Source organism: Schistocerca nitens, chromosome 1, assembly GCF_023898315.1.
Source record: "Schistocerca nitens isolate TAMUIC-IGC-003100 chromosome 1, iqSchNite1.1, whole genome shotgun sequence".
NCBI classification, from domain to species: domain Eukaryota; kingdom Metazoa; phylum Arthropoda; class Insecta; order Orthoptera; family Acrididae; genus Schistocerca; species Schistocerca nitens.
The window spans coordinates 1,182,286,799-1,182,305,947 of NC_064614.1; the positions used below are offsets into that span (position 1 = coordinate 1,182,286,799).

Genomic DNA, 19,149 nt, shown 5'->3' on the forward strand with positions numbered 1-19,149 from the left:
TACAGTCAGCCACTGTATAGTAAAGTGTATCAATAAAAAGTACTTCTTTGACTTCTGACAACAATGTAGATGTACCTCTCCATGTGATATATGCAAAAAATGAAACTGGACTAATTTTATAAATGTTGTTTTCACCTGATCCAGAGTTGTACAGGACTTTTCTTTCGATACATTATTTATATGTTTTTACCTCCCCTCCCCCCCCCCCCCTCCCCCAATCCCTGAACTGGCTGGGACTGTACATCAATGTTCAACTGATGTTGCCTTATACTCACTGAACATTCATTTATATGCATCTTAAGGAAACAAAACTGAAAATCCCCAGACTCAGCAAAATGCCATGACAGAAGTTGGATACTGTTTTGTGATGGAATAATGTAAGGACTGCATAAGGCACATAATGATAGCAGCACTTTTGTATGCTGAAACACGGTGTGTTTGATTTGATTGTATATAACACCACCAACAGCAATGTAATGTGCCAATAAAACACTTTTGAGATCCCTCTTAGTGATTTGTGTCTCATGTGTAAAGAAACTGAACAATAAGTATGGGATGGACGCACAAGAACTCTCTGAAATCATAATTGCCTCACCTGAGATCAGAGACCTACTAGGGTGCTGAACAGGTCAATCAATTTTGCACAAATTACAAATCCGACAGACAAAAATCACTGAACAGTCTACCTTACACTTTCTGTAAATGACAAGGAAATGTGTTCTCATATGCTTCTGGAGGTGTTGATGGAGCACACTCACAGTTTTAAGAAAGCTGATTTCAGGTCCATTAACAAGTTTCAATAATGCATATTTATTAGAAACAATGATGAATAATTCACTGCAATCCTACATATTTAGTGTGAATCTTTGTTTCAAGAGAATACATTTGACACTAGGAGATCCATCTCCCATGACCAAAATCTTCCATCAATCCAACAAATTCAGACACAGTACATATTATCTATAAAAAAGAAGTAGCAATTACATTTATGCAACAGAAGAGACTGCTGATGGTGTCATTAGCCAAAGAAATAGTGTTTTGTGTTTGAGAATCACTGACGAGGAAGCCCTGAAAACAGTCCATTCAATATGTTCTTGGGTTTGCATGAACAGATATCACATCATGTAACTGGGAAACAGAGGGCACAACATTTAACATTCTGTCATCAGATGCTTCCATATTGATAGTCACATACTTATTTATGCTGGAACGTGACTTTAGCAAGGCAAAGCAGCTGTCATGTCCCTAGATCTCCCTTTGTGTTACTTAATAAACAAAAGTGTAGAGGGAAAACAAAAAGCAAACCAAAAATTCGTTTTGGGTCTAGTTAATGATGTGGTCATGTGGTCATAAGAAACTGAGTACAAGCTAGTCCTGAACAAAACAAAAAGGAAACTGTCTCCATCATTTATCATTTTATCATTTTCAAAGGAACCAATGTAGCCCTACTAGGGGGGGGGGAGGGGGGGAGAGGGGGGGGGGGGAGCAATAGAGGTGATGTACAGTTTCCATGACAAAAATAAATATATCAACACAATCACACCTTCAGACAGCAGGTCAGCAGCTGGGTATTGGTATGCTGCTAAACTGTTCAAATAATTCAGAAGTGGGCCACGGTGGCATTGTAGAGGATTTTATTCCATCACAAGAGTTTGCTTTCTATCACAATAAGATGCTAGTTCACAATGTGGCCAACATACAAGCATTTCACACCTGCACATCCATCTAACAACACAAATCCACTCAATATGACTAATTTCCCCTGTTAAAAGAGAAAGAAAACAAGGATAACCGACTTGCTGTCTCGAGAAACAAATGTGTAAAACTTTTTAGAAGGTGCATCATGGTGTCTTCACTACATAGTTCTATAGGAAACATCAGGACATTCCAGTTGAAAACGAGCACTTTGAGAAAATGTGAAGTTAAGGCATTGTGAAAGTAGGATTATTACTTGATACAAACATTCAAATATCTTTGTACTGATTTCTCCAGCTCTCCTAAACCTGTTCAGATGGCACCTGTACTCAAAAATAAGATACCAGTCATTGCCCTGATCCTCAAGTCATCTGCTATTTTATAACAATTTTTAAACTACCTGGTCTCCTTTTATACCACACCACCATCTGTGAATTGCCTTGAAAACCTGCAATATATTTTCCGACACACTGGTAGCACATCTTTATAAATATTAATGGTCTTCTCTCACTTCCTTGAGCTATACTGGACACTACTTTCACTTCTGGTCATGTCTTTCAATTAAGAATGAAAATTGGATTCAATTAGCTAGCAAGCCCTTAATCCAAATCATATACTTTTACAATATTCCATAACCAGAAATTTTATTTACTAGGTGATGATGTGGAGCTAAATCGAAGGATTTCCAAAATTAAAAAAAAACAAAAAGTTTACAATATTGTCAGTTCAACTCTATTTGTGGATTTAGCAAATCAGCATTTTTTCATTTTGTGATTTTTCTGCACATTTTATGAATACCATGCCTTAAGATTAGGGTGACTATAAAATTACTTACTGCAACTGATCTGGATTCAGGCGTTGCATTTTAACTATTTCATTATTACACGTCCGGTCAAAAAATGGGTTGCTTCGTTCTGAAAAGTAATCCATAATGTTGGAAGGATTTAATATGGGGATCCAAGCACTGTCATGCCACGACAGGCCCAATAAGTTTTCTGTGGAATAAAAAGAAACAAAGAAATAAACACATTTGCTTAAATTACTCATGGCATGTATATCAACTCCAACATTTCTTCTATTTACTGTAGGCAGTACTATTACAATTTAACATGCGAATTTAAAAGCATACGTCATCAACATTGTGAAATGTAGGGCATTTAAAAATGATTCATCTGGCTTTGGATAATTATACTTCATAAAATATTGCAAACAAAATAATGAATGATACATGGTATGGAAAAGTATATTTTCAGGTTTCCTACATATCACTACAATGTTCAATGTGCTATCTTTGGGTTACACGACATGCATCAACGGTAGTCAAGTTCAATCCATACAAGTTCGAGCATGTCCCTGTCATTATTTGCCAGCACACCAACGATGCGATCCAGGATTTCATTCAGTGTTGCTGCAAAGGTGTTATGCAAGCATTGTTTCTATGTATCCCCAAAGAAAAGATATCACAAACTGTAAGATCAGGAGACCTTGGGGGTCACCAGAAGAGCTGCATAGCATCCAGAGTCCATTGGTTTGGAAGCTCCTTGTTGAGATAGCCACACACTACTCTATGAAATTTGGGATATCAGCTTTCAGTTCAGGAAAAAAAAACAGCCTTGCACCACACGTAGGTACACTGCACCTGTCATGGTTTTCCCAGGAAAAAAGTATTATGAGTCATACACTCTGCTACATGAAACAGCACAGAAGGCATTCACCTTCACAGAGTATCTTTCAATCAGTCCAGCACATTGCTCTGCTTGCTCCCAACCAGGGTCTTCGGTTTCTTGCATAGGGTATGTATGTACACAACATATCTTCCATATTTCTCCATCGTTATGTGGCTTGATAGATAATGATCACATTGTTTGAAATTAGTGATGAAGTATTATCCATTCAGCAACATCTAGTGATTGACTATGATACACTTCAAAAATTGTTCCACTCTGCTTTTATTTTCAGTTCTGCTTGTAATTTTATGTACAAAACCATTCTCGAATGCTCTACATTTGGCTGTAGACATCAGATGTGATATTAATTTGTTTGAGTAATGTTCATAAATTCCTGAGGAAGTAAAGTCTACTCCTTTCCTTCACACTATTTGATTTAGTAGTTCTATTACTCATCTAGTAGTATCAGGATTGTGTGTTTTTATAGTCTGTATACAATTTTTTTAAAAGACATCTCAGCATTGGATGTGTGATTGTTGATGCCTTTTGAATGTTACATTTATTTGCACCAATGGAGTAAAAACAAAGGAAGTAAATCTTTAACATATCATTCGCAATGAGTTCATTAAACAGAGACCAAGTTGAGATACAGGCTGCTAACGATTGTGCCGTTCTGCTCACAAGCTGCACCACACGATTTTGTACATCTTTTAAGTTTCATGTTTCAGCTATATCTAACACTAGTTGCTCCATCTTCACTCTTAGATTTCTTGATGTCAATCTGAGGAATGGAATATCACAGTCAATGTCAATTACAGTGGAGTGGAGCTGAATTCTTGGGAAGAGTTAAGTGTCATTGGTGAACAAATAATCAATTCTTTCCATTTTTATTACTAACTATATACTGGGAGGTTATAATTAAACTTTTCCTATTTAACACATTATAACATGGAAGCTACCAGACTTGGTAGCATTAATGCCCAGAGTATGGAGCGCATGATTACTATGCATCACAGCACCACCATCTAGTTCCAACTACGGCCACCAGGTGCCTTGATAAGTCATTGTGATTCATAGTCTCACACATCCGACCAGTTGTAGTGCACCTGTTGACGTGTCACCATGAGCTTGGAAAAAAGGAGCAGGGCATTCATTATTGGTGAAGCTCTATTATCAAAACAAAAGTAATGCTTCAGCTGCACTTCAAGAATATTGCAGGCTGAAAGGATTATGGAAGGGTCCTCTTTCTCCACCTGCTGTGCAGGGCATGTGAAGAAGTTCGAATCAACTGGAGAACTGTGCGTCACTCCGGGAAGAGGCAGATGACCAGTTGCACCACAGGGGGTTGAAAAAATCTCTGTTGCTATGGAAGACAATGCTGCCCGCAATTCCCGATCATCAGGCAGTGCGCATGTTGTCTCACAACAGTCGAACATCCCGCGGTCAGCTGTACAGGAGGTGCTTCGAACCATTCCCAAATGGTATCCATACAAGATCTATATCGCACAGCAGCTTGCACCATACGATATACGACAACGTGTCGACTTTGTTCTCCACTTTCTCACAAGGATTTAAATTGACAAGGGCTGGTCCTGGGCCATCCTATGAACAAATGAAGTTAATTTTTCTCTGACAGGTGAGATGAACACACAGAATTGTCAAGTGCGAGGATCTTCACCTTCAGTTACTGTGCATGAATTTCCTGTGTACAGTGAATGTGTCACCATATGGTGTGGCTTCACAGCTACATTCATCATTGGCCCATTCTTTTTTGAACAGATTGGCAATGTGACTGGCCAGCATTACTGCTATATGCTTTTGGCAGTGTGACTGGCCAGCATTACAGCTATATGCTTCGCCAGCATGTCACACTCACCCAACAGGAGAGAAATGCACTGAAACCAACATTTTTCATGCAAGATGCAGCCGTACCACAAATGCTCATGAAGTTCACCGAAACACGTTTGGAAATAATCAAATTATCAGCCAACTGTTTCCAAATGCTTGGCCAGCAAGATCACCTGATCTCACTCCCTGTGATTTCTGGTTGTGGGGCTACCTGGACAGGTTTTATGGGGCAAGATTCACCCCTGTGCTGATCTGAAGTGCAGCATAATGAGGGGTAGCCAGCATACCAACAGATATGCTTCCTTCTGCTGTTCACAATGCAATCCTGTGTTTTCAGACTCTTCTGAACACTAACTGATGCCATACTGAGCCCCTTTTGTAGCAGTACTGGTATGTAATTGTATGATATACTGTAGCAGCACATTAAAAGTGTTTCAATTGAATTGATTCTGCATTATTTATCTTCCCCATGTCCTTGACATTAATGCTACCAAGTTTGGTACTTGTATGGTAATTAGTTTCTGTATTATAACGAGCTAGATAGGGAATGTTTAATTGTAACCACCCAGTATATTCATGTTGAACTGAAGGATAGGGTACAGCACAGCTTGTATAAGGGTAGGATGCATCAATGAATATTTATAAAGCAATGCCACAGATTAAAATGAGAACTATTATATTAGGTGATTTATTTATTAGTTTTTATGCTTACCTGTCATGATGTTTCTCGACGGCATCATTCTTTTATCCACTTAACCTGCAAGGGAACAAAATCGCTGAATTATGTTTAAAGTACACAAGAAGTTCTAATTTATTTTAAAAGCTACATTTATTCTGAGTACGCTAAAGTTCACAGAGCTACAAAAAAAGTTATCCGAAGTATTCAAAGTTGCAAGGAGCACTTCTTATGGCAACTCATTTTCCTGCATAGGCTGCTATGTAATTTTGAAATAAAAACTTCACACCATAACTTAGAAATCACTTCACTTATCACACTACATAATAGTAAAATTTGTTAACCCTGTAGCATGATATATTCCATGCATCCATTACCACATGCAATGGTGTCCCTAATAAGAGTTTCAAACAACTGTAATAGGTATGGGCACAACTGTCTCTGATGAGAGGGCTGCATGGAAAATACAAACCCTTGTGTGGGTTTTCCCATTGTGCCAACATACAACATTTTAATATGTTAGTGTAACTATTAAAGTAAAAACAAAATTTGAGAAAAACATTTTAATAGTTACAGTTTTTACAGTAATTTTTACTTAAATTACATTGGGCCTCTTTGAGAATGGTATCTGGGGTGTAGATAGAAGGCAAGGACACACATTTAATTTAATGCAATACAGCAAAATGATATTACTTTACAGTATCAGAGTACTAATTCTAGTGATACAATCATCTAAATCATTAAATTTAAGAGTTTCTGTGAAGATACTCTTCAATGGAGTTGAAGGAGTTGCTCAACAGAAATTTCTTCAATTCTATCTTGAATTACGTCAACGTGACGTTTCATGTGGTCTGGTAGGCCATTGAATACATGTACACCCATTTATCACACTCATTTCTGTACTAATGGCAACCCCTTGAGGTCTTTGTAGAGGCTGTTTTTGGTCCTAGGGTTATATTCATGATGTTCACTAAATTTTGTGCAGAGAGAAGTATTAATAATGACAAAGGATATTAATGTGCATGTGTATTGGTTGTTGTTGTTGTTGTTGTGGTCTTCAGTCCTGAGACTGGTTTGATGCAGCTCTCCATGCTACCCTATCCTGTGCCAGCTGCTTCATCTCCCAGTACTTACTGCAAACCACATCCTTCTGAATCTGCTTAGTGTATTCATCTCTTGGTCTCCCTCTACGATTTTTACCCTCCACGCTGCCCTCCAATACTAAATTTGTGATCCCTTGATGCCTCAGAACATGTCCTACCAACCGGTCCCTTCTTTTTGTCAAGTTGTGCCACATACTCCTCTTCTCCCCAATTCTATTCAATACGTCATCATTAGTTATGTGATCTACCCATCTAATCTTCAGCATTCTTCTGTAGCACCACATTTCTAAAGCTTCTATTCTCTTCTTGTCCTAACTATTTATCGTCCATGTTTCACTTCCATAAATGGCTACACTCCATACAAATACTTTCAGAAACAACTTCCTGACACTTAAATCTATACTCGATGTTAACAAATTTCTCTTCTTCAGAAACGCTTTCCTTGCCATTGCCAGTCTACATTTTGTATCTTCTCTACTTCGACCATCATTAGTTATTTTGCTCCCCAAATAGCAAAACACCTTTACTACTTTAAGTGTCTCATTTCCTAATCTAATTCCTTCAGCATCACCCGACTTAATTCGACTACATTCCATTATCCTCATTTTGTTTTTGTTGATGTTCATCTTATATCCTCCTTTCAACACACTGTCCATTCCGTTCAACTGCTCTTCCAAGTCCTTTGCTGTCTCTGATAGAATTACGATGTCATTGGCGAACCTCAAAGTTTTTATTTCTTCTCCATGGATTTTAATACCTACTCCGAATTTTTCTTTTGTTTCCTTTACTGCTTGCTCAATATACAGATTGAATAACATCAGGGAGAGGCTACAACCCTGTCTCACTCCCTTCCCAACCACTGCTTCCCTTTCATGCCCCTTGACTCTTATAACTGCCATCTGGTTTCTGTACAAATTGTAAATAGCCTTTCGCTCTCTGTATTTTACCCCTGCCACCTTCAGAATTTGAAAGAGAGTATTCCAGTTAACATTGTCAAAAGCTTTCTCTAAGTCTACAAATGCTAGAAACGTAGGTTTGCCTTTCCTTAATCTTTCTTCTAAGATAAGTCGTAAGGTCAGTATTGCCTCACATGTTCCAATATTTCTACGGAATCCAAACTGATCTTCCCCGAGGTTGGCTTCTACCAGTTTTTCCATTTGTCTGTAAAGAATTCGCGTTAGTATTTTGCAGCTGTGACTTATTAAACTGATAGTTCGGTAATTTTCACATCTGTCAACACCTGCATTCTTTGGGATTGGAATTATTATATTCTTCTTGAAGTCTGAGGTTATTTTGCCTGTCTCATACATCTTGCTCACCAGATGGTAGAGTTTTGTCATGACTGGCTCTCCCAAGGCCATCAGTAGTTCTAATGGAATGTTGTCTACTCCCGGGGCCTTGTTTTGACTAAGGTCTTTCAGTGCTCTGTCAAACTCTTCACGCAGCATTGTATCTCCCATTTCATCTTCATCTACATCCTCAAGTACATCGCCCTTGTATAGGCCCTCTATATACTCCTTCCACCTTTCTGCTTTCCCTTCGTTGCTTAGAACTGGGTTTCCATCTGACTTCTTGATATTCATACAAGTGGTTCTCTTTTCTCCAAAGGTATCTTTAATTTTCCTGTAGGCAGTATCTATCTTACCCCTAGTGAGACAAGCCTCTACATCCTTACATTTGTCCTCTAGCCATCCCTGCTTAGCCATTTTGCACTTCCTGTCGATCTCATTTTTGAAACGTCTGTATTCCTTTTTGCCTGCTTCATTTACTGCATTTTTATATTTTCTCATTTCATCAATTAAGTTCAATATTTCTTCTGTTACCCAAGGATTTCTACTAGCCCTCGTCTTTTTACCTACTTGATCCTCTGCTGCCTTCACTACTTCATCCCTCAGAGCTACCCATTCTTCTTCTACTGTACTTCTTTCCCCCATTCCTGTCAATTGTTCCCTTATGCTCTCCCTGAAACTCTGTACAACCTCTGGTTTAGTCAGTTCATCCAGGTCCCATCTCCTTAAATTCCCACCTTTCTGCAGTTTCTTCAGTTTCAATATACAGTTCATAACCAATAGATTGTAGTCAGAGTCCACGTCTGCCCCTGGAAATGTCTTACAATTTAAAACCTGGTTCCTAAATCTCTGTCTTACCATTATATAATCTATCTGATACCTTTTAGTATCTCCAGGATTCTTCCATGTATACAACCTTCTTTCATGATTCTTGAACCAAGTGTTAGCTATGATTAAGTTATACTCTGTGCAAAACTCTACCAGGCGGCTTCCTCTTTCATTTCTTAGCCCCAATCCATATTCATCTACTATGTTTCCTTCTCTCCCTTTTCCTACTCTCGAATTCCAGTCACTCATGACTATTAAATTTTCGTCTCCCTTCACTACCTGAATAATTTCTTTTATCTCATCATACATTTCTTCAATTTCTTCATCATCTGCAGAGCTAGTTGGCATATAAACTTGTACTACTGTAGTAGGTGTGGGCTTCGTGTCTATCTTGGCCACAATAATGCGTTCACTATGCTGTTTGTAGTACCTTACCAGCACTCCTATTTTTTTTTATTCATTATTAAACCTACTCCTGCATTACCCCTATTTGATTTTGTGTTTACAACCCTGTAATCACCTGACCAAAAGTCTTATTCCTCCTGCCACCGAATTTCACTAATTCCCACTATATCTAACTTTAACCTATCCATTTCCCTTTTTAAATTTTCTAATCTACCTGCCCGGTTAAGGGATCTGACATTCCACACTCCGACCCATAGAACGCCAGTTTTCTTTTTCCTGATAACGAAGTCCTCTTGAGTAGTCCCCGCCCGGAGATCCGAATGGAGGACTATTTTACCTCCGGAATATTTTACCCAAGAGGACGCCATCATCATTTATCCATACAGTAAAGCTGCATGCCCTCGGGAAAAATTACGGCCGTAGTTTCCCCTTGCTTTCAGCCGTTCGCAGTAACAGCACAGCAAGGCCGTTTTGGTTAATGTTGCAAGGCCAGGTCAGTCAATCATCCAGACTGTTGCCCCTGCAACTACTGAAAAGGCTGCTGCCCCTCTTCAGGAACCACACGTTTGTCTGGCCTCTCAACAGATACCCCTCCGTTGTGGTTGCACCTACGGTACGGCCATCTGTATCGCTGAGGCATGCAAGCCTCCCCACCAACGGCAAGGTCCATGGTTCATGGGGAAGGTGTATTGGTTAATAGCTATCAAAATACCCAGTTTTTTGAAGAAGCCTTTGCAGGATGTTCTTGAATTAATATAAGATGTAATTCTTATAACACACTTCTGTACTCTGAAAATACTATCCCTGTTTCTTTAATTCTCGCCCCCTCCCCCTCCTAAAAAATACAATAAAAAAAAAATAATAATAGTAATAGTAATAATAATAATATTCCATTACTCATTAGTGAATGGACATATGAAGAATTAACTTGTTTCTTTATTTTTAAATCACCTATTCTAGTAATCGTGCACACAGTAAACATAGTTGAACCAAGGTCCTTTATTATAGACAGTGAGTTTTCAACTGAGGTTCTGATCTACCTGCAGTTCCAGAAAGGTAACACTTACTAGTTATTGTATTTCACTGCTTGAAAAATGTAGACTACAATTTGATGCTCTGATGACTTCACTTAGAATTTTACAGTACAGTTTATAATGAGATCTGACCCTGTCATCATCCATTTCCCAAGTCTTCCCTTAGTTTTGAATGACATTCAGAACACATTTGTAACCCAAGGTTTATGTGTATTTAATCTACTTCACCTGTTAATTTCTTAGGAAAACGGTTTTTAAAGTTGCTCAGCACATAATCAATTATATATTTCATGAACAGAATGTAAGCATGATGTCTGTCACAATGTTGTTCTCAGGTGGGTCTTCTTGTAGGCATTAGAAGAAGTCATAGACTGAGGGAAGATCACAGCACTAGACTGACAAAGCTATTCCTAGAAGCATAAATAACAAATATTGTTCTGGACCAGTTATTGCTATTGGAGACATTCTAGCACTGTCATCAACCAGACAAGTTCTATTTATCAATCCAAGTGCCCAGTTAAACTGTGTAGGTTTTGTCAACTGCAAAAATTTACTCATGCTCAAAAAGAAATCTAAATGCCATTGATCACTAACTATCATGAGCAGCCACAACTCATCCCTAAAAGGTACGTGCTTAGGGATAGGTGAAACAGACAAGGGAGGGCAGCTTAGTGCTATTGATGAAAAATCATGCTCTGCTACCTCTACAGACACCACATGCAAAAAAAGCTAATATTGAACTATCAGTAGGATCTGGCCTGACCGATGAAAAACAGTGGTGAATGAAAGCCATTCTGTGACAAGTATCAGAAGATTTCAAGTCTAGAGAGGAGAAAAGTCAGCATTCACGTAGAGTGTTGCTAGCTGAACAATGGATGATCCAGGAGAAAATGGAGAAGTTGCTACATGGAGACATCATTAAAACTTCCGAGTCCTGGGTCCTCTCCTGCAGTCTGTTTGAAGAAGGAAAGCACATAGTGTTTCTGTGCCTACTATCAATGATCAAACACAATCATGAAGAAAGATAGGCCTATCTACCCATTGCTATATATTGATGACAACCTAGGCTGTTGAAAGGAGCGAAGTATTTATCAACTGTGGACATGCACGCAGGCTACTAGCAAACCAAGTTTTATGGGATCCATGTGGAAAAGACCGCTTTCAAAACTTCTGATGGACTCTGTGGGTTTAAAGTTATTCTGTTTGGACTGTGTAACACTCCAGTACATATATATGTATGACAGGCAAGTTGTGTAACCACCTTAAGTGGACAAAATGTCTTTGCTATTTGGATTTCAAAGACATTTGAAAAACATTAAATCTGCCCGACTATCATGTTGAAGCGTGATCAGACTACAGGCCTCTGCCTGAATCCAGAAGATGCCTCATCACTACCCAAGAAATAAAAATCTTGGAGCATTTATGAACGGTGATCAAGTCCATTCCAATCCAGATAAAATAAGAGCAGTCACAGATTTTCCAACTCCAAGGCACATTCGTGATGCAAGAAGTTCTCTCAGAATGTGCTTGTACTACAGGTGATTCATGAATTCAGTGGACTATGATAAAAGATGTAGACAGTGTGACATGTGGCAGTTTGAGTCTGTGCAGGGAGGGTGCTCAGGCAGTCAAAGTAGTTAAGGAGGCCACTCGCAATAAGTGGTTTTAAGTCTTGGGCCGAAGGAATCTAACTTTGAATTAATTTGTTCAGCTGTGGATTGCCAACAGCACCTGCTCTTTCAGACATGCATGAAAGGATTCACAAAGGGCTTCTGTACCAAGACACATACCTTGCAAGAACTACTGCAGAGAGATGCCAAATTTTCCTGAAATGAGGTGTAAGACATATTCTTTTCTTATCCTAGCTCTGTACAAAGAGAATGCTGAGACAGAACTTACCACTGACACTAGCTGCTATGGTGCAGCTGTAGTGCAAATTCAAGAAGGTGCTAGAAACATAACAACTTATGGTCTCAGAATACACCCAAAGTCCAAGATAACTACTCTAAAAGCAAGAAAAATACCTACATTTGTTTCAGCCATAAAAAAGTTCCACCTGTATTTATTTAGCAAAGCATTCACCATTGTGAAAGACCATCATACTCTATACTGGCTGACCAGCCTGAACGATACACCGGACATCTGGTGAGATGACCACAGTGGCTATATGAATACGATGTCACATTGATATACAAAATGAAGTTAACTGCCTTTCAAGGAATTCTTTGGGAGATCGCAGAGCATGCTGCACTACACGGCATTGATGCTGAACGTAGGGAAGATCCAGCACTGCTGAAAACTACATAAGCCTTGAAGGAAGAGGAATCAACCGAAGGAGAATTCCAATTAATAAAGGGAACATTGTATAAGAGGAACTATAATCCAACAGGGTGAAAATATTTGCTCGACATCCCAGTTCTTCTATTGCCACCTATCCTGAGGTATTTCCAACATCTGGTGATCTGGGATTGGTGCAGACTCTAGACAGAATAAGACAAGTATCAATGACTAGGTCTCTACCAATCAGTTAGACACTATATGAACCAGTCTCAGGAGTGCCAACAGTAGAAGTACGCGCCGCAATTATTCCAGAGCATCTGTTACCAATCCCACCTGCAGCAACATGATTCCACCGAATTGGAGTTGGGAAGGCTCCCGAAGTTCACAAACAGGGATATGGATAATAGTCCACATTGGCTACCTCACCCACTACGCTGTCAACAAAGATGCATCAAATGCTGAAGCACCAGATATAGCAAAGTTCCTCCAAAGTTCTCCTTTGGACTGTACAGTATCCTCTGGTGCTTGTTGGATGTCATACATGCAGTTGAGGACTATGACCCTTCATTAAGAAGACATAAGTGCAGATATATTGTCGCTGTCCTCTGTATTAAGCCCTACGACAGTCCAGGGGCACAGACTGACAATGGGAGTTTAGAGGAAACTGAAGACTCACTCAACAATCGTGAAGCTTTAGTAGAGGGGGCTTCCTCCGATGCTCATTGTGCTGGCATATGCTGTCGCCAGCACACTGGTCAGCAAAGAGGTTGCAAGAAGATCGATAATAGGTGCTGGGTAAAGTGTGCCTATCAGGAGAGAAGCCAAAGCCAAACTCGCAAGCAACATCTGCCAATGCCCTCTCGACTGCAAGTATTTAGATCGCCCCCGTGGACCAGACAGCCAAGTCAGTCACACACAGTCACCCAGTAAGTCGCAGTCGGAGTTGCTAAGTCGCAGTCGAAGGTGCAGGCACAGTCTCTAGCTCAGAGCCAGTCAGTACCTAGCGACCAGAGTAGTAAACGTAGTGGGACTTGTACTTCACCAGCAGTGAGGCTAACGAGGACTATTAGAGAAGAGCTTGTACTTAAAGATAAGTAGCTTCTTGTCCTTCGTAAATAAAGAACTGTGTTAATACATGTGTACTGTTTGTGTTGTGGAAGAAGATACCGGCCACCAATCAACATCTTCTCCCTTGCTTCCCCTCGTACAAGACTCTACAGTGCCAACAACGACACAAAGGGGGGGCCGAGGATAATTCATTGCAGAAGAAGATTTTGCTTGCTTCTCTTGTGTTTTAGCTTGCAAGGATGATCATTTTGCTGTTGTGTTCTTGCATATATTCCACGAGGGGAGCCGAAGAACTAATCAAATTTCTCTTTTCAGAGGCTTTGCTTGCTTTTAGCTACAACATACCATGGCCACCCCATCCCTTTCACTCTCCGCCCTCACGTCTCGGCCGCAGACGGTCAATGTGATAGATCTAACACAAGCTTTTCGGTTTCAGAATCAACAAACTGCTGCCCTACTAGCTATGATACAATAACTTCTGGCTGCACAAACTGCGTCGGCCGCACAACAACAACTGACAGACCAATCAGTCCAACAAGTGCTGCTGATCAGCACACCAACGTTCCGGCAATTTAATGACACCGAAGATAAATGGCTCAAATAGCTACAGTTCCAAATACATTGTGAAATTCATCAAGTTCAAGGTACTGTAAAGCTACAATACTTTCTTTCGATTGCGGTGTCCTTATTTCACTTGCAGAAAAAGCCAGAACAGACATACCATCAGTGGTACACAGAATTAACAGGCATGGCTAGGAAGTGTAAATTTAAGTGTAGTTGTGGCAACTTTTACAGTGATTTAATGATTAGGAATGCAGTAACCTTCAATGTCCCAGACAGTAGAATACAGGAACAGATCTTAATATACTCAGATCCATCACTTCTCCAAGTGTTGCAAATCTTAGAGCAATATGGTTCGGGTGTCACAGCGGCCAATAAGCCTGACTGGGCCCCGATTTGTCGAGTCGCCCCTTGCACCGCACCGCTCAAAAATTGCAACAATGGGCTTCGTTGCTTTCGCAGTATCAGTATGAAATTGTGTACAGACCTATGTCAAAGCAGACACCCTACCTCACCTTCCAACTGGCCCAGACTCCGATTTTGATGCATCTGCTTGTTGCCAAATCGATAATCAATGCACAGTACTCCGAATTGCTGGAATCTTTTCCCTTGCACTACAGAAAAATTGCAAAGGTCACGGAAGTGGACCTGGATCTCAAGATTTTGTTGCCTTACATTCACAGATCTTGGCCTCATTCATTGAACGGTATCCAGCCTCAGTAGCACAGTGATATTGTGCATGTAGGCATAACCTTTCAATTGAACAGCGTATGATTCTAGTTCAAGATGACAGTAGACAATAGTGTATGCTTATTCCCAAAGTGTTACAAAAGGATGTGTTGCTACTGCTCCACCAAGGAAATTGGGAAATTTTTCACAATAAAATGGTCCGCATGACGGCACTGTACTTAGCACAGTCTGGATGCCCACAATGAACAGATGACGTCACAATGTCGTGCACTTGCGGAAATCCAATCAGCTCCACCACAGACATTCTCAGCTTGGTATAAGACGCAATCACCATGGCAACGAGTGCACAATGACTCTGCAGGACCATTTTGGAATACTCATTGGCTCATAGTGGTAGACTCTTTTAGCAAGTTTCCATTTGTGGTGCATATGACTTCTACCACATCATGTAGCACCATTCAACCATTGTCCTCCATATTTTGCATCAAAGGATTGCCAAAAGCACTTGCTTTGGACAATGGACCACAGTTCACTTCAGACGATTTTGAATGGTTTTGTGTACGAAATGGCATTTGTCATCTAATAAGTGCTCCGTTTTATCCACAGTCGAACAGAGCAGCAGAACGCTTCGTATGCACTTTCAAACAACAGATGGCCAAGCTTCACACCACCCACACACAGGAACAGATGCTGCAACTCTTTCTTCCCTCCTATCGCTCCCACCCATGAGACCGACCATTACCGGCGGAACTTGTGCACGGCTGCCATCGCACGCTGCTGCACTTGCTACACCCACCGCAGAATCCAGCACTGCCAATGGTCTGCAAGTATCACTCTGTGCCGTGCAATCTTTTCCATTTCAGGGTTTATGGCAATGGTAGGTGCTGGGAAAGATGCACGGTCCAGGAATGCATCGGTTCTTCTATGTATTTGATTGCAAGTCCCAATGATTTGCCGCGCTGCCATCGGAACCAACTTCACGCAGGTCATTTGCCCCGTGATTCTGCTGCTTTTCTTCCTCCAGATTCGTGGTCCCAGGGGACCACAGCCACCCACTTATGCCACCAGGGCACCCCAAGATGAGTGGATGGACAATGTGCCCATGCCCCTGCCATGCCTGCTTCCCGACTCTATGGACCTGGACCCGCCATCGCCGTCATCACCCCAGGAAATGCCCTCAAGCCTGGATGTGTCCCCTGACAGCAATTTTCCGGAGGATGTTCCTGCTGTCTCACAAGCCAGATGGTGGGGCACAGTCAGGAGTACACCGTCCTCCACAGCTACAGCTCTTGGCTCATCTCTACATCCAGTGGATCACTGTTTCTCCAGGAGAGGGAGCAATGATGCAAACTGTGATGCATGCAGTGTGGTGAGTGACTAGCATACATAGCATAGTGCTGCAGGTCACTAGCTCAAAACCAACCACCAGCAATTAGTTGTTATTTAATACTTATCATCCCTGGAAGGTTCTAAAAATATGTTACATTTGTCCTGTTTGTTTATTTTGAAATATTTTATGTGTATATAAATAAGAGCATTCTAGAATATTCAACGGTTGTATAAATAGCTTCTATCTCCGTCCAGGAGATCATTTCTGTTCTTGAAGTGCACTGGGTGTCAGTAACAACAGTGCTTTCAGTTCTAGGTGTTTTTCTTTACTGACAACCCTGCCTTCAGATTTAGGCTGGATTGTAGTTCTGACACGACAATATTAGTGTGAAATTTTCCAGGCAGTATTTCACTATCGAAAACTGCATCATCTGCAAAAAATCTGGGGTTACTATTAAAGTGGACTGCAAAATCATTAATACATAACATGAACAGCAAGAGCTCAAACACATTTTCCTGGGATACACCCGAAGTTGCTTCAACATCGAATAACTGTCTACCCAAAATAACACACAGTGTCCTGCCAACCACAAATCATCAATCCACTCATAAATCTTGCTGGAGTTCGCATATGATCTTACTTTCAATAATAAACATATGTATGGTACTGAGTAAAATACATTTCAGGAATCAAAAATTATTGCATCCAACAGACTTCTTCAGTCTATGGCTTTCAAAATTAGGGCCAACTGGATCCTGCATGGCCAATATTTTCAAAAGCCATGCTGGTTGGCACAATGAGGGAATTATGTTCAAGATACCTCATTACATTTAAGCTTAGAATACGTTGTAAGATTATGCAACAAATAGATGTCAAGAATATTGGGTGGTAGTGTTGCGGATCACTTCTATTGCCCTTTTTGTAAATATGTGCACCCTGCGCTTTTTTCCAACCACTGAGCATTCTTTTGCTAGAGAGATCTTCAGTGTATTGTGGTTAAAAGATGGGTTAATTCAGCCACAAATTCAGTACAGAATTTGATAGGGTTGCTGTTAGGCCCGGGAACTAAGTTAAGTTTTTAACTATTTGAGCTGTTTCTCAATGCCACTTGACACTAACATCTATAACACTCATCTGTGCAATGGTATGAGAATTAAAGCTGGACAATTATCCCAGGCTTTATTTTGCAAAATAATAAATGAAAATAGTTGTGTTTTTGCTTTTGCTTTGTTATCATCAATTTCAGTCCCTCCCTCAGCTATGAGTATCTGGTCACATTAGTGACTCTAACAGCCTTTAATTTATATATTACCAGAATTTCTTCAGGTTTTGTGAGAGATCTTTTGATAACATTATGCTCTGGTGGTCACTGAAGGCTTCACACATTGTCCTCTTGACAGCCAACCATCTTCATTTAGTATCTCTCTGTCTACACTCTTATGTTTTGTTTTACATCTATTATGTAATAGTCTAGGGCCTATGTTTTGTGAGAAGTTTCTTTCGGTGACTGTATATGATGAAGGGTCCTTCACACCATGAACCACAGTTCTTCTATATGCTCCTGTAGTGAGAAAATGTACTGAACACAAAAATCTTCCTTTTACTTTCCCTTTGTACTTTGGTAATTATAGCCACAACAACTGTCTCATGCTCAGTGATACCAGTTTCAATGAATCATTCTCAAAGATGTCAGCCCAGTATGGTGTCATTCGATCTAATATATTTCCATTATGAGTACTGTTACCAACCATCTGTTCGAAATAGTTTTCAGAGAAGCATTTAAAAATGTTCCATAATAACTTGTCACGCTCCTCCTCCAATGATTTAAATATGACTGAGGAATGCTACACGGGACATGCTAATCACAGTCAGGTGGACATCTAGTAATTGATGTTGTTATTTCTACAGATGAGGCAGTATCAACTTACAGTTCAGTACTTCTTTCACATTACTCCACAAGCCATAAAAGTAAGTTATTCAAAAAGTGAAATACAAGTAGTATTTACTGTCAAGTTCTTGGAACTACAGACAGATCACGGGTTAACGGAAGCGTCAGATTTCACCCGTCTGCTTTGACCCATGAAGTAAGGGTGTTGTGTGTGAGGTCATTATGGCGCAGAGTTTATGAGTTTGTTGTGTTTGTAGATGTCGTCTTGTTGTTGTGTTTATTGGTGGTAAGTAAATTATTTTTTTATTTTTATTTTATTTATTTTTTTTTTTTGGGGGGGGGGGGGGGGGAGTATATTTTACTCAAGTTGTAATGTTCTGTGTATTGAATGTGTTTTAATTTACGTAGGGATGTTTCACTTTTGAATTTTTGAGGTGCTTTGGTTGTGGTTTTGTTTTTCGTAGTTGTAGGTATTGGTTTTTCTGTATCAATAGTTGTGGTTGACCTATAAGGGTCAAGGGAAATGACAGATTCCAATTTTCCTAGTTTTATATGTAGGTAGGTATTGGTGTTTTGGTATCGTCAGCTGTGGTCAAGGGAAATGCCTGATACCGATTTCTGTAGTTTTTGCTGTAGGCATTGGTATTTTGGTATCGTCAGCTGCGGTTGACCTATGTAGATCAAGGGAAGTGTCCGATTTCTATAGATTTTTGTAATCTTTTTTTTGTTTGTCATTTTGTGTGTTTTGGGATCATTGTGTGTGCGATTTTTTTTTTTTTTTTACTGT

At 40.0% G+C, this 19,149-nt stretch overlaps 1 protein-coding gene across 3 annotated transcripts in view; it reads right to left on the reverse strand.

Annotated features, from left to right (window-relative positions):
* LOC126239190 (mediator of RNA polymerase II transcription subunit 6) overlaps positions 1 to 19,149 on the reverse strand; it is a 35,836-nt gene that overhangs the window by 14,870 nt on the left and 1,817 nt on the right. For all 3 annotated transcript variants that reach the window (XM_049947843.1, XM_049947842.1, XM_049947844.1), the window contains exons 2-3: positions 5,923 to 5,967; positions 2,531 to 2,690 (exon numbers count right to left, since the gene is read on the reverse strand). In XM_049947843.1, the coding sequence (XP_049803800.1) occupies positions 2,531 to 2,690; positions 5,923 to 5,950 (188 nt within the window). In that variant the 5' untranslated portion in view covers positions 5,951 to 5,967. The remainder of the gene's footprint in view (positions 1 to 2,530; positions 2,691 to 5,922; positions 5,968 to 19,149) is intronic.